Here is a 23,511-nt window from a genome sequence, read left to right on the forward strand (position 1 = left end):
CCAAACTACTGGGTGACCTTGATGGCTGAAGTAGATATTTATGGAATATATATAAGGATTTTAGGAGTAACTCATTTTTAATATCCCTTTCAGAAGATTTTCTTGTATATTTTGTGAATTTTGGAAGATAGCCCCCATTTCCCCGTAGGACAACAGTTCTGCCTGTTGGCTGGGCTGGGGAGTGAGTTTGAGTCATCTGACTTCTTTTCTCTCCAAACCAGTCAGTATTTAGCAGCAACTCTTAGCCAGCTGTGTGAGTGGACTTGGTCCCATAAAAGTGTACGGGCAAAGCAGCCACAGCCCAGGAGGCTCTGCCTGTACCAGGGAGCCTCAGGGGCCAAGGCACCTGTTACCAAAGATGTTGCCCAAAGACCCAAAGCCACCAACCACAGGAATGTGGGCATGCCGCAGAGGAACTCTGGCTCTCTGTGCCCCTGGAACATTGGCATTTTTCAAGTCTTCCTTCCCAAGTTTCAGCTCTCTGCAGCCTGCTGTGCACCAAGGGATCCAAACACAAGCACCGGATTCCAGGGCCCTACAGCCTTGCTGTCCGAGTTCTTTTGTTTCTTGGGGAAGGTCATTACAGAACTCAGTTCCAGAACTATGAATATTGGTGCTTTAGCCAGGAAATGGGGCAGGGGAAGGCACACGTACCAAGTGGATTGCTTTTCTGTATTTTGTAAACTGATACCCATTCCGTATAGTTTATCAGTGTAACTGATTTCTAGAGCAGCGTTGTCGTATGGAGGGTAACTTGCCCTCTCTTCGTTCTGGCCGTCCGATATCTGACATAGGAAAAGCCTTCCCTTGGGGGAGGACGCTGATGTTGTTCCAAGTTGATGTTAAAAAAATAGTAAAGGGATCTTATTTTTCTTTTTGGTAGTTTGAATCTGAAAATTGTACTATGATACATCAGCATAATTCTGCAATAATATCCGTATTTTTGTCTTTTGGATATTTTATGGTGTATTTTTTGTCACAGTGCAATATTTAAGACTCTCAGACAGTCAACAGGCCCACGAAACATTTTAAAAAATAAGTAATTTCTGGCATAGCTATGCATCTGCTTGCTACAAACAGACTACTGTACCTGGACTAATACATGTGTGTTTTCATCTTGTTTTCAGAGTATTGGGAAAGGGTCGTTATGGTGCATAGACCCAGAGTATAGACAAAATCTAATTCAGGCTTTGAAGAAGACACCTTACCACCCACCCTCCCAGGGGCTCAGCAGACCCCCCACCTCTCCTCAGGCATATCAAAGGTAAGTCTTTCAAACTCTTTGGGGTAGGGTGGGCAGGCTCCTGAAATTGTGGGCTACTTTGGCAGAGAAATGAATTTAATAGGCTGTATGTGATTTAAAAATATATATATACCTTCAGAACCATGGGGAGGAAAACAGGTGTCATCAGGAGGCAAATCTGTTGGATTTCCTGCAAGCCTTACCCGTCTGCTGCTGGGAGAGGAGTGTGGCTCCTGGAGGCATCATGGTGGGTCCTGCAGCATCTCCCCGCTCGCCGCCACTGTGTTTTCTTGGGTTGAAAGCGCAGGCCTGAGTCGAGCAGAAGGCTCAGACTTCCCTTGACCTGGCCAGTCTGTGCAGATGCTGAGGGACCATCGCTTGTTGTCCTGCCCAGTCTCCTGGGAGATGCCGCCGCTAAGGGATCATTTTGTTGTGGTTACTTGGTGTTTGCCTCTTCAAGGAGAACAATGGAAACTGTCCCCCCACTTAGGTGCCTGTTTGTTTTTGAGACTGTGAGGTCATATGTGCCATGTTTACAAGTCTTTAATTGAAGGGTGGGGAGCAGTTAAGGAACCTGTTGTCACGTTTTAAAGCGTCAAATGATACTAGATGAATGAGCCCGATCACACAGAAACAAGTTACAAATGGATTTTTCCAATTAAAACAAAAAGAAAAACTGTTCTTTTTCTTTCTTCTTTTTTAATGCGAAAGGCAGGGGGAGAAAGAAGTAGATCTTTCATCTGTTGGTTCATTATCCAAATGGTACAATAACTGGAGTGGGTAAGGCCAAAAACAGGAGCTAGGAACTCAGTGCAGGTCTCCCCTGGGGGACTGGCACCCACTGCTTTCCAGTGTGCGCATTAGCAGGAAGCTGAACTAGCAAGCAGGTCCAGCACCTCAATTCAGGTACTCCCATAGGGCATGTATGTATCCCAATTTTATCTGAAATAGTGCTTGGGTTTGAAATGCATATCTCAACCCTACAAAGCTGTTTCTTAAAAGAACACAGAAATGTTTTTGTGGTAGCCACTCATTTAAGAGTCACGATGGAGGTCAACTCTCTGTGAGCGTTGGTTAGGAATGCATGATGTCATAGATTCCAGCGGTTCTACAGTGCGCCCGTTGCAGTCTTCCCGTCTGATGTCTGTTCTGCCGGGGACACACAGTGAGCCTCTGAACTGGTGTTAATGAAGTTCTTGTGCATCTCGGCCGAGAAGCACTCCGTCATGGGCCCCAGACAATCAGTCTTCAGCAAGAGACAGGGAGGAACAGCTGCGCTCTCTGGGAAGACTGCTGTATGTCTGCCTTTGCTAGGCGATTAGCGTGATGGTAGCCATAGCAACGGGAATGTCTCCATGGTAACGCGTAGCTGAGACAGGTGCAGTTACATCACAAGGCTGTTTGTTGCCTGGCAAAAGGACAGGCCATTAGGACTTAGATATACGCTGTTGCCTTAGAAACAAATAACCCTACATAGCAACTACAGTTGGTTTTGAAAGATTTGGGGAGGGGATGGGGCTTTTTTTTTTTTTTTTTTTAAAAAAAAGGATTGTAGCAGCTTTTGTCTGTGTTCATAAAAATCAGTGGAAGCATGCTTTATTTGAAATGACAACTTGAGGTCATATAGCTGTAGGAGATAAAATGGGATTTTCCAGAGCAGCCCAACCAACCTGGGAAAAATGACCAGAAGGACAGAGCCATATGCTTGCCTTTCTCCCTGGGGCTGTGGCCACTCCTGCAGTGGGAGGCAGTCAGGGCGGGGGGAGGCTTGCTGCTGTGCAAGGAGGACGCTGGGCGCTCAGATTTATCCCAGAGTCTCATGGTGGCTGGTGGTTCTGCTGCCCTCATCCATCCCCATGTACCTCCCAGACCCTTGCCTGGCCTTGCTGTGTGTACCTGGCAAGTCTTTCCCACGCTTTTGCTTGCTGTAGGTTTAGAACCAGTGGGTGATTGGGTCCTGTGTGCTAGTGGTTCATGGAGGCCAGTTTTCTGTTGCCAAATGTGGATCTCCCTCCCAGGGAAACACAGTGATTATTGAGTAATTTGAATAGAGCTGATCTCTGTGGGGTAACAGGAGGAGAGGAGAACAAATGGGTCCTGGGGCCAGTAACCTGAGCAGGCTTTGGCCTAGTGTGTGTGTGTGTGTGTGTGTGTGTGTGTGTGTGTGTGTGTGTGTGTGTAATAAAGGCATAAAAATGTAGAGGAAGTAGAACTATGGTAGTGAAAATAATTTCCAAATAAATACTTGATCTTGTGCTGTAGGCCTAGTGGGCCTGGAGTGGAGAGTCGGGTGTGGCTAGCACCACTTCCTGGTGGGTGCCGAGGTCATGGCCGGGGAGTGAGATTCAGCCTGCTTCTTCCAGGCCTTCACTCTGTGAGAACGCGTTGCTTCCCTTTCCTGGAAACAGTCGTCACTTCTCCGAAGGTCTATGGTTTCCTCTAGTTGGGTACAAGTGCTGGGTGGGAGCTGGGAGGCCTGCACGCTGTTACTCAGGAGGATGTGGTCTTCGGCTCAGTTTTAAGTCACTGGATCACTTGTTGTTGTGCCTGGGACAATGGGAGTAAGACAAAGCCATGCATTAAAGGGGGACCAAAAAGTACCGTCTGCTGGTTTCACTGTGATGCAGGAATCGCCCAGTGGGGAGGAGAGGGGAGCGGGAGTGGAAAGCACTTGCCTCTCCCAGATCTGCTTGCTTAGCATGCAGAAGCTGATGGTGATTATGCCAGGGGGTAGTTATTGCTCGTGGCTGCAGGTGTGCTTGGCAAGTGGCGCTCTGCACCCAGCTGCAGGTGGCTGGGAGCTGGTGGGAACACAAAATACCCCCAAGCCTCGCCCGTGTCCAAGCATCAGGCTAAGTATTTCCTTCCATGGCTGGAGCCCCTGTTTTCCAGTATGCTCTTGGAGATGTTTGTATAATTGTCAACATTCCTTTTGAAATTTTTGCTTTTTAAAAGATTTATTTACTTATTTGAAACATAGAGAGAAAAAAATCTTCCCTCTTGTGGTTCACTATTTAAGTGATCATAACATCTGGAACCGAGCCAATCTGAAGCCAGGAGCCTGGGACTTCTTCTGGTTCTCACACATGGGTGCAGGTCCCAAGGGCTTGGACCATCGTCTGTTGCTTTCCCAGGCCATAAGCAGGGAGCAGATGGGAGGTGGAGCAGCCAGAACTAGAACTGGCACACAATGTGGGCTGCTGGCAGCGCAGATGGTGGCTTGACCAGCTTTGCCACAGCACCAGCCCCCATAACCCTAGTCTGATCATACAAATAACATCAGGTGATTGTTTTGTTCCCCAAGGCAATGATTCTAGAAAACACCATATCTATGAAGGTTTTCAGAAACCAGGAAAGTCTGAGAACCCATTAGACAACAAAGGGAGCTTCAGAGACGTGTGGGCCAAACATGCTGATCACCTGGGTGGTATGCTGGGACAGAAAGAAGATATTAGGGAAAGCCAGTGCCTCCTGAGTAGTCAACAAGGCCTAGTTCAGGCAGCTTGAGCATTTCTTGCTGTTCAAAGCCTTTGGGACCAGAGGTGCTTGAGTTTGGATTTGGAGATGTTTGAGCAAGCTTAATCTGAAAAATCAATAATTTGGGATTTTGGTGTTACTCAGAAATTTGTAGGATTTGGGGACACTTTGGATTTTGAATTTTCGGGTGAGGAATACTCAGCCTATCTTCACATGTCACAGTTGGTCCCTAAACTGTAACAGGTGTCTCTTCATCATGTTTTGATGCTAACAGGACAGAGAACTGAGAGTGTGTGTGTGTGGGAACCCTCTGTTATCTTGGTGACTTTTCAGCTTAAAAAAAAAAGCATCCCCCAACCCCCGCTGCCCCCAAAACAGATGAATTAATATTCCCAATGTTTTTATATTAGAATATCTGGATGGTTTGGGGTGTAAGAAAAGAGAAATCACTGTTCCCTTGGGCGCTGGTCTGCGTGTGTGCTGCACCTCTTGCCGGTGTGAGCCATGCTGGCGCAGCCCTGTCTGCTCTGGAGGATGTGCTGTGCTGCAGGTGCACTGTGCTCACCTGTGCTTTCTGAGGTCCCCATAGCTGAGCTCAGGGAGCCCCGGTGGGCCCAGCCAGTCCCCTTGCTCCAGGACTCCCTGGCCTTTGCCAAGGAGATGCTGGAGCGCAGCCTTAAGCCTCCAGATGAGTGAAATGGAGAGGAGGGGTGGGGTATTCGCGTGTAACCCTTCAGAGGTGTGCGCGATCTGGTTGGATGTTGATGTTACCTGCTGTCTCCCTCCTGACCTGGCATTTCTCATGTGTCTGAGAACAGATTGTTTCAAAAGGTTGTTCATGCTTAGCATTGCCAACCCCAAAATCCAAACTCTAAAGTACCCTGAAATCTGAAACTTTTGCATGTTGATTCGACACCCCAAGTCCATACCAGACAACAAGTTGCAAAGTGCGGGTGTGCTAAAAATATTGGATAAGGATACCTTCAGGGTCAGTGTGGATTTGATGTGCGTGAAACAAAGTGAATTTTCTGTTTATATTTGGGTCCTACTCCTGAGTCTAATGGATATGCAGATATTTGAAAACAGCTCAACCCTAAAACACTTCTGGTTCCACCTACTTCAGATAACGGATACTTTGTGTGTGTGTGTGTGTGTGTGGTCTGATGTGTGTATATGTGTGTATGTGTGTGTATGTATATTATCCCCTGGGATAGGCACCAATCCAAAGTCAGCATGGGGCAAAACATTTTAATCCCCTCTTGCCACGAGGAAGAAAAAATTTTGCAATAAAGCAATAACATTAAAGAAACTTTTTCCCGGAGTATTGGTGGTTAGAGAATGGAAATATAAAATGTGCAATAGGTATGCGTTGCTGTCCGGTAATGATGACATTACCTACTGAGGCACATTTGCATCCTTGAGTGACATGTGACTGTATACCCAGTTTGGAGATCACAACCAGGATAGTTTACGTTTCTTTGGTAAATATCAACACATTCCAATATCATGCTTGCATCTAGACAGTGTCATGGCCGCAGTTAAGCTCCAGATGGAAGCCATAATTAATTTAAGGGAGGGATTGTGTTGTCCCCCGCCCTGGTTCATTGAGGGATGGGTGTCTGACTTGGTGGCTGAGCTTCTGGTTGACCTAATGCTCCTGCCCTACGTGAGTACCTGTGTTCAGTTCTTCTGGCTCCCAGATGCAGGTTCCTGCTAAGGCAGAACATAGGAAGCAGTGGCTATGCCTCAAGGAATTGGGGTCTTTCCATGCGTATGGGGGACCTCCGCTGAATTCCCAACTCCTGCCCTTGACCTTGTCAGCCTTGGCTCTTGGACATTTGAGGAGCACACCAGAGGAGGAGAACTTTCCACGTTTGGGCATGTTTTGTTTGGATGATTTTCTTCTGAAGTTTGCTAAGTCAGAGCATTACAAGAGAAGTTCCCCTTGCTTTCACTTCGGTTTTTTTTTTTTTTTAAATCAAGAAAATCCCAGACATTTAAACTTTTCATTTAGGCTTTATGTTTCTCTTTGCTTTTTTGAAGCAATTTAATAAGCCGTGAAAAATACATTAATGGCCTCTCTGAAGGTTTTGGACTTTGTGATATTGAGTTTCTTAATGAAAATGACTGATTTTCATGCTGACTCAGCAGAAGGCTTTCTTTTAACCCGCCCACTGTCTGTTGATGGCTTTGTCTTTATAATTGTTTCAATGCCTACGTAGAACAATACTGCTAAGGATATAGAAGTTATAACGCGGTCCTTGTAGATTCCAGTTAGCAAGGTCATCAGTCATTCTTCACCAAGGCTGCTTTGGCTGAAGGAGGGAGGCTGAGATGGACAGGTGCTGAATTAGTTTGGGAAGATACAGAGTAGGTCCCAAACTATACGGGGAACCCGTCCATTTGGGCAGTTATCAGAGTAGAGAATCCTTCCAATGGTAAGCTTGTTAACATAACAGCATTGCTTCTGCCTTTCAAACTGCTGAATTTGCACACGCGGCAAGGCATTGCTTAGGCAGGAGCCCATTTTTTTAAAGTTTAGCAGACATCTTTCATTCTAGTTATTCAAAGGGTTGTGCATTTAATAGTTGGCAAAAGGACTGCAGTGCCACAGTAAAATCGGTTTCAACACGCATGGAAGGAGTTTGATGGTTAGATCATCTGTCGCTGCAAGTTTTGATTCAGCCAAGCCTGTCGGAAGGAGGCGAGGCTGTGGATGAGTCACGTTGTTTTTGTGCTTACATTTGCACGTAAGTAACTTATTAGGTGGAAACAATAGGTGAGCTTGTAAACGCTCCTCATATTCCATACTTCTATTTCTGTAAGTTTGACTTTAAAAAGTGAGGTGTAATGTGTTCTAAACGGTTATGTTTCAACAGTCACTTTTGCTTCGAATATTAAAATTTAAAAAAATCAACCTGCAGCTTCATTATGCTCAGGCATGATGAGGTTTTCTAAAAGAAAATATTCAAAAATACAAATTTTATTTTGTTAAAAATTTGAAAGAGTCGAGTAAGAGGAACGGCTCCAATCGTTGGACACGTTCTTTTTAATACAATGCTAATTTACAGTATGAACTTTCAAAATCCATTAATGGGGTGTAATTTTATTTTCAATCAAATTATATCATCTATTGAGTTCCATTATATTTTCCAAGTTGGTGTTAGGAAATGGTTTTGATCTCAGCATTTTGCCTTCAATATGCTGTCCATCATATGTTTAAATCCCAGCCAGTCCTTCATTATTTTATTTAAACGGGAAATGGTCTCTGTTATCTTTGAGCCCTTCAGTAGAAGGCACTTGTAGTGAATATTGGGCTCATTTATCCGATGTCATTCTGTCTTCACACTCGATTCGGAAACCCAGTGCCTGGGCGGCTAGGCTGCTCCTGTCTGCTTTCTCCCACAGTACCGGGGAACACCACATCCTCCAGGTGCCCTCATGTGTTGGTGTGTGTTCTCAAAGCCCAGGTGTTGGGAAGTCTTTACGTCTGCTTCTCTAATCCCCACGCTAGTGAGGAACCACGAGGTGCTGTGCTGCTGGTACCTCCTGAGAAGGGAGTGGAGGGGCTGCTGGATCCTGCAGGTTCTCGAGTCTCTGCAGACAGCCTTGGAGAGCCTGGCAGACGCCGGAGCACATCTCTCAGGCACTGCTCGAGGGGTGTTTGTCAGACCCCTCACCTGCCCAGAGAGGGAGAAATTGACCTCTGAAGTAGCAATATGCAAGAACCATGTAAGAAGCATGAACTTGGTGATGTCCAGTGTGAGAAAGGAGGCATGGGCTCTGGTTTGCAGTGGTGTGAACGTGGCACATTCTTTGCCACCATGAGAAAGGAAAGCCTGCTACCGCCGTGCCCACGTCTCCCCTTCGTTCCAGCTGTTAAGTACAGCTAGCACTTTAGGGCCTATGGATTCAGGAGAAGTGGGGCTAAGAAACACGGGTGTGCTGTAATGAGAACAGACAACAGAAGCCCACCTTCCCAAGGTTGGAAGGAGGGGAAGTGAGTGTGTCAGCCATGGGCTGTGTCAGTGAGAAGGGTTTTGGTCGTTCTGGAAGATACTAGCTTAAGGGAAATGGGTAGTGAAGTAGTCACTTACACTTTTTTTGCAGTATGGATCAGACTTCTCTGGAGGGGATCTGGCCCCATGGGAAGGGCATTTGGAGATAATAGGAAAGTGTTCTGGCTGGCTTGGGGCTCTAGTTGAGTAGTTAGGAATGTGTAACCTGGAGAAGAACCCCTCAGGCAAGTAAACAGGCCGCCTGCTTCTTCAACCATCCGCTAGGGGGTGATTTGAATCCAATGGGGAGATAGTATAGAAAGACCTGTAAGGGAATCACATGGCCGTGGTGCCAGGCAGATCAGAAGCTTGTGTGAGTGCGTCCACAGGAGTAGGGGCATGGGGTGCAAGGGCTGATGGCACAGCCAGCTCCCTCTGGGCATGCGGCTCAAGCCAGATGACCAGCTGCTGGCATCATCCTAAGGAGGTTTATCTGTGGCTGGAGAATTGAGTCGGCCTCTCTGGCTCTGGAGATGTTTCTGAGTGTGTTGTGTGGGCTCTGTCCCAGTGGTTCCCCCCCATGCCCCAGGTTTAAAGCGAAAGCAAAGCCTCGGTGACAGTGGGTCTGTCTGCGCCACTTGGAGTCGAGGGGCCTGGCTCCTCCTGAAGTCCAGCTTTCAAGGCCGGGACGGGACTAATTTAGTTACTCTTCCGTCGGTGCACTCCAGCTTCGGGATTCCTGCCCTGCGATCACCTCCCCTGCTTTGGGTGACACTTCACATTTCCTTCCCTGTGAATAAAGCGCTCAGCACCGTGTTTCACCAAGCAGAAGATCATTTCCAGAAGCTGTCCATCAGATCGTGCAGCCCTCCCCTCTATTGTCTAACCTGAATTAATGAGAATAACACCCAGTCTTGGTATCGGTCTCCATGGAGGAGCAAAACCAGGGTCCTTGCTCTGTGTGTGGAGCCCAGGATGGGGGCCAGAGGTGTGGGCCACAATCGAGCCCCTTTTTTCTTAGGGACAGTCCTCATTGCACCTTATTATTTGTCCTGCTGTCTTTGAGACTCTGCCGTACGTGTGCAAGGTGCATAAGGAGTGTGTGAAAACATCGCAAGTTCTGCCTTCCTTGCTTTCTTTGGCTGGTTTTCAGGTCACCTGGAGAAATTGTCCGGCAGGGATTTGCGCGCGTTGTGAGACTGAATCATGGTGGTCCGTGTTGAGACATGTGCAGTCTGGGTGTTTACCTGTGAGTGGAAAGTTTTGGTGGAAGTCTGTTTACCAGTTAGTGTTCCAGCCGTGTCTGTCAAACAGTCTTGGCTTTGGCCCACACACTCCTCCCTCCTTCCCCTTCCTTTCTCTCTCCTTGGCAAGAAAAGTAAATGGAAAACATACCCAGAGGAAACGAGTCAACCAGAGGGAAACTGAGGCTGCCAGAGTGCCCCCCTGTTTTCCAGCTTTCCTGCTTCTTCCCACTTTGGGCTGGGGTGTTCCAGCCCAGGCCTTACCGCCACCTGCACTTGCTCCCTTGGATCTTGGCAGTTGGATGCCACAGCCGTGTCACCCTGGGACAGAAACCAAGAGGAAGCAGCCACATGGGAAAATTTTCAGATCTCGCCTCACCATCCCCCTACCTGAAGCTTGTCCCTTAGCACATGAGGAGTCTATAGAGCTGTGTAGCCTGGGCCTGTCTCCCAAGTACTTTGGGGCTTCGCTGGCTCACATTGGAGCTGCACACCTGCCCAGCTCCCACAGGCCGTGGACCGTCCCAGCAGGTCGTGAGCAAGCCCCAGCCCGTCTCAGAAACCCAGGGGGAGAATCCCCCCAACTCCCGGGGCTGCTCACGAGCCCGGTGGCCTTAGACAACTTACTGAAGTCACCCAGCTTCTGTTGAGTCACTCCTGTCTCCAGTGAGTGGGTTTTAGGGATGAAATGAAGTGAAATAACGAAGATAATGTTCAACACTCATGTCTGGCCCGCAGAAAATCAATGAATTTGATTTGTGTCTCCTAACTGTGGCCAGGCTCCCCTCTGATAATTGCCCAGCCCTGTTTTGGCACACGCTGCACACTAGTCTGGCCCTTGTGTAAAGTGTTCTCTATATTCTTCACTCTTTAGCAAACCCGTGCAGAGCTTTGGTTAAGTTTTCCAGCCTGGCTATGCATAACTTTGCATATGGGTGTTCCTCAGGAGATGGTTGGCAGTGATTTCTCCTTAAGTAGGGCACACAATTTGTTTGTGTTTTTGTTTTCTGGCGACTGTGGGATACCAGGAGGCATTGGCTGCTCTGCTTCCACAGTCACAAGTCTAGGGATGTGTGCAGGGGGAGGCAGGGTTCAACTCCACATCTCTGTGCTATAATGAGAGTTTGGCCATCTTGCCACGTTGTTGTTTCCGGTCCCCCTCTTCTCTGTCCCTCCTTTTGTCTGCCTAGGCCCTGATGTATCCTTCGCTGTACACAAAGCCTGACTCTTGAGGCTGGAAAGGAAGTTTTTGGATCCTGGGCTGTTGTTGACTCCAAGGCACAAACTGTTGCCAGAGGACTTGGCATTTCACAAGTGCCGTCGAAAACACAGACGTGGGGAGTGCTGCGGGCCAGGCGTGGCTTCAGCAGGGTCACGCTCTGCTCTGTCTGGAACCCCCGTGGTCAGACACCTGAAAGGTGAAGACGGGGTCCTGCCTGGCCTGATTGTGGTGGGAGGAGTTTCCACCCCTGACTGGTCTGGTCAGCTATGTTCTCTCTCTGCCAGATTCCATAATAGTTCATGTTTAAATCTCTTGGCAGTAACACATGTGGTTTGTGGGTTCCCCCTACCCCTCTCCTGCATTCTTTTCGTGTATGAGAACAAAGCTCAGCTCCTCCCCTCTCCCGATCTGTTCTCTCCCAGGAAATCTCGCCACTGCGCTTTCATCCCTTAAGGAAGAAAGTCATTCAAGTGTGAGCCTTCCCTGCCCGCTAATAGGGGAACATCTCCAATCTCTGTACTTGAAAAATCTGCGTTCAAAACACCGAGGGGTGGGCCCTTGGGCTCTGCGTGTGACTGGGGAGGGACCGGCCTGGCCACAGAGCAGAGTCTGACTGTCCGAGGAGACATCATGTAGGGTGACTCCAGTGCGTTTTCTGCCTATTAAAGCCCTTTGAAGTTCCCTCTAACACCACCCCCTCTTACCCTCACCTCTTAGATGTGGTGGGTTCTGTTCTGTCATCACGGTGCTTGAAGTCAGACTTGCAGAAAAACCAACCTGAGTTTCTCTGATATAACTCTTTGATCTTGAGCAAAAACAAAAATCTATTTCCACTTGATACCCCAGACTTCTAAGATGTGAACCATGAAAGTAAGCTTTTTAGCACCCCAGGATTGTAAAGAGTTCTAAATTTATTTCATCCCCCTGCTTTGGCCCCTAAAGGATTCTGAAGTTTGGGTGGGAGGAGGAAAAGGAAGCGTTTATTGAACATGTATTATGTGTGTGCTTAGCACTCCCCACATCATTCGTGTGGTCTCTAGTGAGCTGGACTTGTATTGCTGTGAACATGAGCGTTAGGGGCCAGAGTCAGCCGTGCAGCCTGCAAACGGTGGAGCTGGGACCCACGCCAGGCGAATGGCTCTGTGGCCCCTGCAGATGTTAGCTTGCCACCTTGTGATGGCAAGGTTGTCATCTGGGAGCCCGTTCCTCCCCTTCTGAGAGTGGAAGAGGCCAGCCCTGGAAAGGAAGAGTGACCTGTCACATTTTCCAAGATAAGGTGGCCTTTGCAGTGTGTCCTAGGTGGCACAGCTGGGAGGGGAGAGATGCAGCCATTAAGAGAAGATCCGAAGCAAGGAAGAGGACCAGAGGGAGGCATGTGGGACATGAGGAGGGAGCAGGTGGAGGGGAAGCTGAGCATCTATGTGCCTGACCCATGGGCAGAGATGCTGTTGAGGGACCAGGGGAGGGAAGTGATGGGGTCTCCTGGGGTGTGTGTGTGTGTGTGTGTGTGTGTGTGTGTGTGTGTATTCTATCAAAAGCAAAATAAGGATACATTTGGATGGGAGGCGTAGAGACAACATTTTCTCAAAATGGAATTTGCGTTTGCAAGGGTTCACAGTACTTTGAGGACACCTTGTCTAGGAATTCTATTGTGAGGATTTTGTTTTCTCCTTATAGATACTCGGGCCCTTTCTTGGCTATGAATGTTTGTGCTTCAGCTGTCTTGTTAGTCATTTCTTACATGTCTTACGTATGTTCATGGGAGAAAACTGATGATTGCTAACCACTTCTCAGGTTGAAGACTTTTAAAAAAACTAATGTGTGAGAAGGAGAAAGAGACAGAGTTTCCATCTGGTTTATTTCCCAAAGACCTGCAACAGGTGGGACTGGGCCAAGTTGAAGAGTAGGGGATTCAAATGAGGGACCTCATGTGGGTGATAAGAACCCGATCACTTGAGCATTGACGATGGCCTCCCAGAATATCCGTTAGCAGGAAGCTGGAGTCAGCTGTCAGGGCGGGAATTGAATCCGCATACGCCTCTACGGAATGCAATGTTTTAATTGCTAAGTATCTTTAGTTTGAGTATTTAAAAAAAATATCAGGCTTTAAAGCATATATTTTGTTTGTGTTCTTGTATTTCTACCTATTGGCTTAAAACTCTAATGGTGTATAAATATTTATGAAATAAAAATGAATATAATTAATATCCTTTGATACTGAAATGATAAAACAAAGGCACAGAATTGATTTTGTTTTGTTTAAAAAATAAGCATGGGGCCCGTCACAATAGCGTAATGGTTAAGGTCCTCGCCTTCAACGTGCCGGGATCCCATACGGGTGCCGGTTCCAATCCCGGCAGCTCCACTTCCCATCCAGCTCCCTGCTTGTGGGCTGGGAAAGCAGTGGAGGACGGCCCAAAGCCTTGGGACCCTGCACCCGCGTGGGAGACCCGGAAGAGCTGCTGGCTTCGGTTCAGTGCAGCACCAGGCGTTGTGGCCATTTGGGGAATGAATCTTCGGACGGAAGATCTTCCTCTCTGCCTTTGCTCCTCTCTCTACTTCTGCCTTTCCAATAGAATAAATAAATCTTGAAAAAAAAGGCGTGAAATTTATTCTGAAAAATCATCTAAAAATTAAGCTCTGGATAAGTATCAGGATGCAAACACTATTCCTTATTTTATTTTTTGTTGTTTTTCAAACGCTATTCTTATATGTTTGCTAAGTTAAGACTTAGATGATTGGTAGCAGAACTGCCATTGATAATGTTTGTTGGCATTTGCCAGGTTGAATGAACTTGTTGGGGATAAATGTAACTTGTGAGTATGTTTTCAGTATCTGTAACAGGTATAGGAACAATATTGAATTTGAGAGAATAAGTTGAAATTGATGTGCTAGATCACTGGATTGTTTTCCTGTTAGTCTTGAAAAAATTTAGAAGCTTTGTCGTTCTTTTTGTCTCCCATGCTTTGTTGAAACAGAATTGACAAATACAAGCTGCATGTATTTATGGCATGCAGCCTGATGTTACAGCACACTTGAGCTAAGTTTACATATCACCTCATAGTTGCCTTTGTGTATGTATCTGTTGATTCCAGTTTTTGCAAACTTTTTAAAAAAGACTTTAGTTGAAAGACACAGTGACAAAGAAAAAGAGAGCTCTTCCATCTCCTGATTCACTCTTTCAGATGTTTATGACATCTGGGTCTAAGTTAAGGCAAAGCCAGGAGCCAGGAACTCCACCCAGGTCTCACCTGGCAGGCAGGGACCCAGGCACTTAGGCCATCACCTGCTGCCTTCCCAGGCACCTCAGTGGGAGGCTGGATCTGAAGTGGAGTAGCTGGGACTTGAACTGCTTCTCTGATATGGGATGGCAGTGGCTTCACCTACTTCCTGAAGTCCCTCTGGCAGCTTCCAGGACAGGCTGCTGCCTGCAGGTCAGCAGTAGTGATTCACGCTGGCCCCGTTCCGTGCTCTTGCTTCGCAGGTGTGGAGGGCAAAAATCAAAAAAGCCAGAATGAATTAGAAATGGATGTAGGGCTGCTGGGCTGTGCAAGTTGGAAGCGTGTCCTGTCCTAGTAGCCAGCTAAGATTTGTTTTGTTTTTAATTTAGATTCCCAATGCTAGATAATTTCTTCCCATGCAGGTGACAGCACACCAGGTTTGCCAGTGGCCCTGGGAAGGATGTTGGGAGATTTCTCACTGTCAGCCAGACCCCCTTTAGCTTCTGGCCTCTGTACTGGTCGCTGTCCCTCAGATGCTATTCGCACACCCCCACCCGCCGGGTTCAGGCAAGTCCGCATACAATATCCCGTGTCCCTAACAGGCAACACTGGCACTATTGGAGAACCACTAGCACCCCACCCCCCTACATCTGTGCTACGAGGTTCTGAGTTTTCACAGTTGAAAACTTTGTCAATTTTTATTCTGGAAAGGATAAAGGGGAAGGAACTTGAGCCTTTTATTTGACTACTGCTTTATTAGTGTACAACTCCAAGCTACAAAGGGCATGTAAAATGTCATGGACAGGGAGATAATTCATATCTAGCATTAGTGCCAGGATGACCCTGTTGCCCATGTAATAGCCTATTCTGTGATGGCGGTTTAGTCATGTCTTGGGTGTCATGATTTCTCATGCACTATATTGGAGAATCATATTATGGTGAGGGGCTGTGACCTCTTATTTCCTCTGTGTTTCCTGGATGGAATGGTGTGAGCCGAGCAGGCACAGGTAAGCCGAGACAACTGCAGTGTGCGTTGGTGGTGCCTCAATAGTCCCTGCCCTCTTTTCCTGCCCGTGCCAGTCATGTGGCCGGAGAGTGTGAGCAAGTTACTTAATTCCTCTCCTTGTATCTTTGCCTCCATATCCCAACGGAAGACACTCTGTGTTCTTTATCTAAGTCAGTGGTTGGGCCGGGATGTGGAACCTACTGAGCCTACCTCATTCCATGGCATCTGGCGTCAGTGTTTGAGATCATGAAATTCTCTGTGGTTCCAGAGCTTTGGGTGGATTCCTAAGCACATCCTCCTAAAAACAGCATTCATTTCTGCTCCTTAGGTCATGTTAGTGGGAATGTTCCCTTGCCCATTCATCCCACATTGCTGGAGCTCCCCTGTGCCATGCTTTAGGCAAAGTGCTCAGGACGGCCAGGTGACTAAGCTGGGTTTTCTGCCATTAGTGTGTGTGCACCAGACAGACTCAGAAATCAATCTCATACAATGGAAGAGTTGTTTTCCATCACCTAAGCCACGGGTAGAGAGCTTTTTCTTATTCTCTGCCAAGGGCCATGTGGATATTTACAGCGTCATTCATGGACCATAGAAAACTGTCAGCTTAAAAGCTAGCCTGCTGTATAGCTGCACTGAATCTTGAGTCCCACCTGTGGTTATCTTGGCAGGGCCAAACCTGATGGTTTCCTGGTCCTTCCACAGCCCGAGGACTGGACATTCCCCCCCTCCCCCCGCCCCCAACCTGAGCAGAAGGCTGTGGTATAACCTGCCCATTTTGAGGCTGTTCCCTAAGTACTGAGGAACTGAAACACAGTAGTTTGGCGAGATGTAGCAGGTGGCCCCCAGGGGAGCCCTGTCTGCGACTCTGGAGACCTGGGTTTTTATGATGCCTGCCACAGATCAGCTGTGTGCTGATGCTGGTAAATGCAAATCGGGTCATCCCAGCCCGTCTCCGTTCTGGGTTTGTAAAGTGATGTGGTAGAATGAGGTCCTCTCTCAGGTTCTTTCTGACCCTCTGGCAGCCTTACTTAAAGCTGGAGACAGAACCTGTGGTTAGCCCACCTTTGTGAGGAAGGTTTATTAAGGCTTTTAGAAATGGTTTTGTTGCTTGTTTGTGCCCTTGGGGTGACGTGGATGCTCTGACAAGGAGTACACCAGTGGTCCTGAAGACTGCAACAGGTGCCAGCATGGTCTGTCGCAGCCCCCGCAGCTGCAGAGGATTCCTTTGGGGGGGTTTGGGAGAGACTAAGTGCTTTTCATCTTCTGCTCCTGAGGCTGGAGACAGATTCATTGTCCAGTGTCAGCCTTGTCCCCGTGCCTGCCTGTCACTTCCCCATCCTGTATGCTCAGTGTCCCAGGGCTGGGAACCCTTCCGGTGGCCGCATCCAAGTTCATGGCAAGCGGTACCCAAGCAAGGACAGGACCTGCAGTTGTTAAGCATGTCATGTCATAACAGGAGAGAAATAGTCAAGGCATTCTTCTCTCTTTATTCAGGGCAACTTGCATCCTTATATATAGCTCAGTTGTGGCTTTGTAGGTAAATACCACCTTCTCTAAGAAGCCATCATGGGATAGATGTCTCATTGCGTATCAGAGTCAGTTGCCTGGGCCTCTTGGGTTCTACTTGGTACATACTGTATTTAATTCCCTGAAAGACCTCATGGCCCCAGTCAGGCTGCGGAGACATGAGGACATGAGGTACGTGTGTGTGTTAAATAAGGTTTGGTGGAATGAGTGGATGGAGGGACAGGATATCAGGCACTGGACAGCACTCGGTAAGTAGTTGCTGAATTGGAGCGAATTGTAAGTGGTTAACTGTTTCGTGGTTTTCTGGAATCTTGCTACCTTGTTCCATTTTATGCTGGGTTAGAACATGAGGCGAAGCGGCATGTTTGCACTGCGGAGTGATGAGTGGATGGTGGTTAACTGACGAGCCGGAGGGCTTTCAGCTCTTCTACAGCTCCAACTTTCCCTTTTTTTTTTTTTTTTTTTTTTTTTGAGCAATGTTTACTATTTCTGGCCATTATGTACACTAATATAAAATTTTAATTAGACTTTTCTTTTCAATTAATTACTACAGCCCTGTTTGTTTGCTCTCTCAACAGAGTCCTAAATTATATGAACAAGAGAGATCAATTTTCTGTCACGAAATTCATTTCTTGGGGCTAAAGTCCAGTGTGCCTGCGAGTGCGTGCCCTGCTCCTGCTGCCGTCCTCGGGCACTGGAGGGTTGTGGGTTGTGGGAATTGGGCGCCTGAGCCAGAGGGTACTTGGAGCCAAGCATAGCTGTGCTCTATGATCGTTGTCTTTCTCAGAGCAGCCCTTGAGGGTTCTGTGCAGCTCCTGGGAGTATTCATGTGTCTCATTCATTCCTCCTTCCAAAGTTTGAAGTAGCTGGAGACTTGAAGTGGGGCGGCGAGTTGGCCTCAGGGAGGCAGTTGCCTGCAACACCACCTAGAGCAGCAGGTGTGGCCTTCATACACAGGCACCTGCAAGGTCTGGTCCTTATTTACTCCCAAGGCTGACTCAGTGCCTGGCCCAGTGTAGCGGCTCAGTAAATATTTGGTGATGGAGAACATGGGAGATAAATTGTGGGTTTTGCCTCTTATCATCAGGTGAAGGTGTTTTCTTGATTAAAGGTTCGCTGTGGCTCTGTCTCCAATAAGTCTCCATGATTAATGTCCGGGAGAGGGCTGTTTTCCACGCTGGGAAGTAGCACCCCGTACCTATGTGTGAGAGCCCGGGGAAGTGATGTATAGCTCGGCAGAGCGGAGGCTGGACCAGTTCCCTAAGAGGCACAGGCAATGCCCAGTGCAGTCCACATAGACACTAGGTACAGAGTTTGGAGGTGGGAGTCACCACACATCGGGGGCAATGCCACCCGCTGCTGTCACCAGCTCTGTGACCTTGGATTTGCAGCATCACCCCTCCTGGTCTTGGTAATCCCTGCCAGTCTATGTGAGTGATGGCTGTGGAATGAGACGGTTCAGTAAATGTTCTTCACTCTAAATCCTCTTCAAAGCACTCTCAGTCTCTTTCTCTTGTAGGGAGGTAGGGGCAGTGAGTTAGCTTCCTAGCCCTGGTCCTTAGTGGCTTGGGTATTCTGGGATGTGGTGTAGCGTTAGACACATGTGGGTAGGAAGGGCTCACCCTGCACGTGTGTGTGTGCCTAGGTGCATTCCATGGCTGGAGATCAAAGACACTAGGTGGCTTCTGCCTCAGGACTTCTTTTTTTCTTTTCCCGTTAACACCCTTAATGTCTCCGTTCCCATGTTCTTTTTCGTTTGTTTAAAGATTTATTGTTATTTTTATTGGAAAGTCAGATATACAGAGAGGAAGAGCGATAGAGAGGAAGATCTTCCATCTGCTGATTCACTCCCCAAGTGGCTGCTACAACCAGAGCTGAACTCATCTAAAGCCAGGAGCCTGGAGCCTCTTCCAGCTTCCCATGCGGGTTGCAGGATCCCAACCTTTTGGGCTGCCCGCTACTGCTTTCCCAGGCCACAAGCAGGGAGCTGGATAGGAAGAGGAGTTGCTGAGAATAGAACCGGCACCCGTATGGGATCCCGGCGAGGACTTTAATCACTAGGCTACCGTGGTGGGCCCATGGTAGCTCTGTTTCCATCTCGTCATTCACCCCCTGCAGGCTAAGTACTTGGACCATCATCTGCTACCTTGCTGGCCCCTTTGGCAGGAAGCTGGGTCAGAAGAGGAGCGTGAGGAACTCTGGCACTCTGATCTGGAAGGTTGGCATTGCAAGCAGTAGCTTAATCGTGATACCAGCCTCTAGGTTCGTGTTTATGAATGAATGAGTAACTCTGGACTCCGGATCGCTCTCTCTCTCGCCTCTTTGCTGGCATGCACCTGCTCTATTCTGTTTGTGTCAGAGCACTCAGGCTAGCGGGTCCCTTGAAAACAGCTTCAAAGGCTTCCAAGCTACCCCACAAGACCCCCTTAGTGAATGTCCTTCATTTGGGGCTGTTCCCTCCTTCTCTCTGTGGGCCCTGGCTCCTACGCCTGGTAGCCGTCCATCTTCCTCGTAGACTGAGAGCTGTGGGAAGGCAGGAACCCTGTCTGCCATATGTATGTCCCTTTGCCTGCCTCAGCCTCAGCTTCCTGGGCATGGTAAGTGCTCCCAAACAATATCTTGATGGGTGGATGAAGCCACTGAATGCTGTGAGTAGATGGGTGCAGAATGTGTGGGGAGCAAGCCTCGCTTCTGGAGAATTAAGTGTTTCTTTGGCCCTGCAAGACCTTACTGTTCAAGCTGTGAGATTTAAAGGCAAAATGCTTCTTGCTAATTATTAACAGTTGCCCTGTAAGAAGGGAACCATTATGGGGCCCTGAACTCTGGCACATTGCCCCCTTCCAGCAGCGAACAGTGGCACAGAGAGGCTTGGGGGAGGTGGGGGAGCAAAAACAGCTTCGGCCTTGGCTCCCAATAGACCTCGGATTACCCAAAGAGGATTGTGATATCAGGGCCAGGAGAATGGGGAGTGGGTAAAAGGATTTGAAATGAGATTATAGGACCTATAAGATCCTTGTCTTTGTTCAGGCAATAATTTAGCAATTTTCTTTAAGGCGGTGAAGTAATCCAGTTTAGGGCCTGGAGTGTCGCTCAGTGCCCCAAAGCTCTTCAGGTATTTAGGAAGAAGTTGATCTCCGGTTAGATTTGTTGGGTTTGTTGGTTAAAAAAAAGCAAATGACAAAGGAAAAAGAAAGGGTTAGAAAAGAAAGTACCGCAACAAAATGGAACACAAGGTCTGTGTTTAACCAGCATCTCTGGAGTGGACTTCAAAGTTTGTGGAACAAATGGAATTAAAAGATAAGTTTATCTGGGTGCAAACAAGTTTTGAAATACACGTGTAGTTTTTCTTCTTTTTCTTTAAGAGTTAACCTATTTACTTGAGAGAGTCACAGAGAGAGAGAGACAGAGACAGGGAGGGTGAAGGAGGGAGAAAAAGTGAGACAGAGTGCAAGTGGGGGAGCAGGGTAAGAAAGAGACAGACATCTTCCATTTGTTGGTTCACTCCCCAAATGGCTGTAACAGTCAAAACTGAACTGAAGGAGCCAGGAGCTTCTTCTGGGTCTCCCACGCGGGTGCAGGGTCCCAAGGACTTGAGCCGTCTACTGCTTTCCCAGGGCACAAGCAGGGAGCTGGATGGGAAGTGGAGCTGCCAGGACACGAACCAGCACCTGTATGGGATGCTGGTACCTCAGGGTGGAGCATTAAAGTGTCGTACCACTGTGGCTTTTTTGGATAGTAGAGCAGGACTTCTGTTTCCCATACTACAATAAGCAGACTCCAAAGGGATATATCTCCTTGCTGATAATATCTGGGTAGAGTTTGTTGTTGGTTGTGTTATGAGATTTACTTATTTATTTGAGAGGGAATGACAGACAGAAGGATTTTCTGTGTGTTGGTTCACTTCCAAAATGGCTGTAACAGCTAGGACTAGGCTAGGCCAAAGCCAGAAGCCTGAATTTCTCATCTGGGTCTCCTATGTGGGTGTAAGAGTTGAACCCCACGGGCCAGCTTCTGCTGCTTGCCCAAGTGCATTAACAGGAATCTGGATCTGAAGCAGAGTAGCTGGGACTTGAGCCAGCCTGATATGGAATTCCAAGGTTGGAAGAGGTGGCTTAACATGCTGCACTGCAGCGCCAGCTCCGGGTCTGATTTTTGTGTGATGATTGGGGTTTATAACGCAATCAAGTGTGAGAATAGAGGGTTTTTTTTATTTTTTTAAAGATTTATTTATTTTTATTACAAAGTCAGATATACAGAGAGGAGGAGAGACAGAGGAAGATCTTCCGTCTGATGATTCACTCCCCAAGTGACCGCAACGGCAGGTGCTGAGCCTATCCGAAGCTGGGAACCAGGAACCTCTTCCAGGTCTCCCACACGAGTGCAGGGTCCCAAAGCTTTGGGCTGTTCCCGACTGCTTTCCCAGGCCACATGCAGGGAGCTGGATGGGAAGTGGAGCTGCCGGGATTAGAACCGGCACCCATATGGGATCCCGGGGTGTTCAAGTGAGGACTTTAGCCACTAGGCCACGCCGCCGGGCCCGAGAATAGAGTTTAAAACTATTCGAAGGATCATAGGTTTATAATTCTTCTAGAAAGGGGACTGATTGGTGGTGGTTCTGCAGAAAATAATTGCAAGTATTTAGAACAGGGAACCCTGGATTAATTTGAAGTTTGGGCCACAGGAGTCCTCCCATTACAGAATTTAGCATTAGAACTTTTGTTTGATGTTCCATTATTTGAAAAAAATTACTCCTCCTAATTTACAAATTTGTCCTCTGCTAGTAGAGAGAATACACTGAGCGTTAGGAGACACTGTGGTTTGCCCTTCAGGAATCCCTTTGCAATTACGTGCGTGTACAACCTGTACCGCCCTCAGAGGCTGCAGGAAATGATCATGTTGAGTAAATCCCCAATTTGGACTTCCCCTGAAAGTGAGGTAACCTCAATTGTTCCCGTGTCTGCTGCCCACAAGTTTTTTTTTTTTTTTTTTTAAAGACAAGGGCTTGTCGGGTTCCAGTTAATTAAAGTTTTAATTGTGTTTGATTCTACAGCAGGCCTCATGTTTACTCAGCTTCATAATGAACTGCAAAGTGTCCTCGTGACACTTCACTGGACAGTGAAAGAAGCAGCTGCAACCTTGAACCTGCTGGCCTTACCTGGTCGTTTGTGCTGCTTATCCGGGAGTTGTGTTCAGATAGGAGAAATGCGTGGATTTGAGTTTTATCTTCTGAACATTGTTACAGTGGACTGCTGTAATGACTCAGCTACTCCTTGTCCTCCCATGCAGAACAGAATGAACATAGCAGGCTTGAGAGAGCTCTCAGAAAGTTGGGTTTGCAAAGTCATGCCTAGGCTGGTGTCCGCAGACCTGAATTGTGGCGAGTGGCTCGCTGGGCTTATTGGTGTACACAGTGTAGTCGAAGGAACACCTCTGCAATTCTGGCAGCTCTAGGGCCTAGTGGGTGATCCTCAGGCACTACCTGGGGTCCTGGGCCTCCCCTTTGGAGGGTAGTCCATGTCCTGGCTGGTGCATTTCCAGGCCAACATCCTGCTCATGTGTCAAGAAAGACAGTGAAAGACAGGCCAGATGTTTATGTCGCTGCCACCCAAGAATGGCATCCAGATGATGTTGTTGGCTCCTGGTTTCAACCTCGCCCAGCCCTGGGTATCGCAGACAGGTGGGGAATGAACCAGTGGATGGCAGCTCTCTCGTTTTCTCTTGGTCCTTGCCACTTTCTCTGATGCTCTGCTTTTCAAATAATTAGATCATAAGGTGCACACACACACACACACACACACACACACCGCTCTATCTTGTATACTGCGTCTCCACTGTGCTACGCTTGTAGATGCCCTGTGATTTGTGTTGCCCACCCTCCTGGGTTGGGATGTTGAACCCATGCTGGGGTGCCTCCTGGGGAGTGGTCTGGGGCACTTGTGCCCAGTGCCCTTGGCCCCTGTGCACTGGGCCTGCTGGTTTTCCTGCTCATGGCCTTGTATCTTTTTCCTGTTACATGTCACAGCTGTGAATTTGAATCTTGGCTGAGCACCCACCAAATCTGGGGGTGATCTTGGTGAGCCCCATTGTGTCTTCCCATTTTTTTGGTAGTTACCGTTTTGCGCTTTCTCCATAGGGCTGTAAGCTCCTCTCTGGCGCTGTGTCTGGCTCTAGGTTTTTAAGAATGAGTAAGGGGAGAGTAGAGGAACCACAGAAGCTGGTTAAAACATGGAGCAGGCCCTCAGGAACCTCTTCATTTATTTGTGAGGGCTGATGCCTTCATAGAATGAAGTGGTAATCCAAGAGTTCGTGCTGTCTAAAGGGTTCAGAGAAGGGAGGGTACCCTGGCAGTGGGGAAGGAGCTGAACAAGCTTATTCCGGCCAAAGCTCAGACTCCCTCTGGTCCCCCTTGTGGATCCTGCAGAGAGAAGCAGGGGACATTGGGGTTTCTCCTGCTGCTAAGGAAGTCCTGGAAGTGCAGTGTTCCTGGGGTACCCACGGCTCCACCCCAAGGAACTGCATCTCTCCCATGGGTGACATTCTGAGCTCTTTAACCGTGAGCGGAGGGATAATCAG

At 48.0% G+C, this 23,511-nt stretch overlaps 1 protein-coding gene across 7 annotated transcripts in view; it reads left to right on the forward strand.

The window, feature by feature from the left end:
* FOXN3 (forkhead box N3) overlaps window positions 1–23,511 on the forward strand; it is a 341,535-nt gene that overhangs the window by 201,602 nt on the left and 116,422 nt on the right. For all 7 annotated transcript variants that reach the window (XM_058655362.1, XM_058655368.1, XM_058655369.1 and 4 more), the window contains one exon: window positions 1,128–1,264. In XM_058655362.1, the coding sequence (XP_058511345.1) occupies window positions 1,128–1,264 (137 nt within the window). The remainder of the gene's footprint in view (window positions 1–1,127; window positions 1,265–23,511) is intronic.

This window comes from Ochotona princeps, chromosome 26, assembly GCF_030435755.1.
Source record: "Ochotona princeps isolate mOchPri1 chromosome 26, mOchPri1.hap1, whole genome shotgun sequence".
Taxonomy (NCBI): Eukaryota; Metazoa; Chordata; class Mammalia; order Lagomorpha; family Ochotonidae; genus Ochotona; species Ochotona princeps.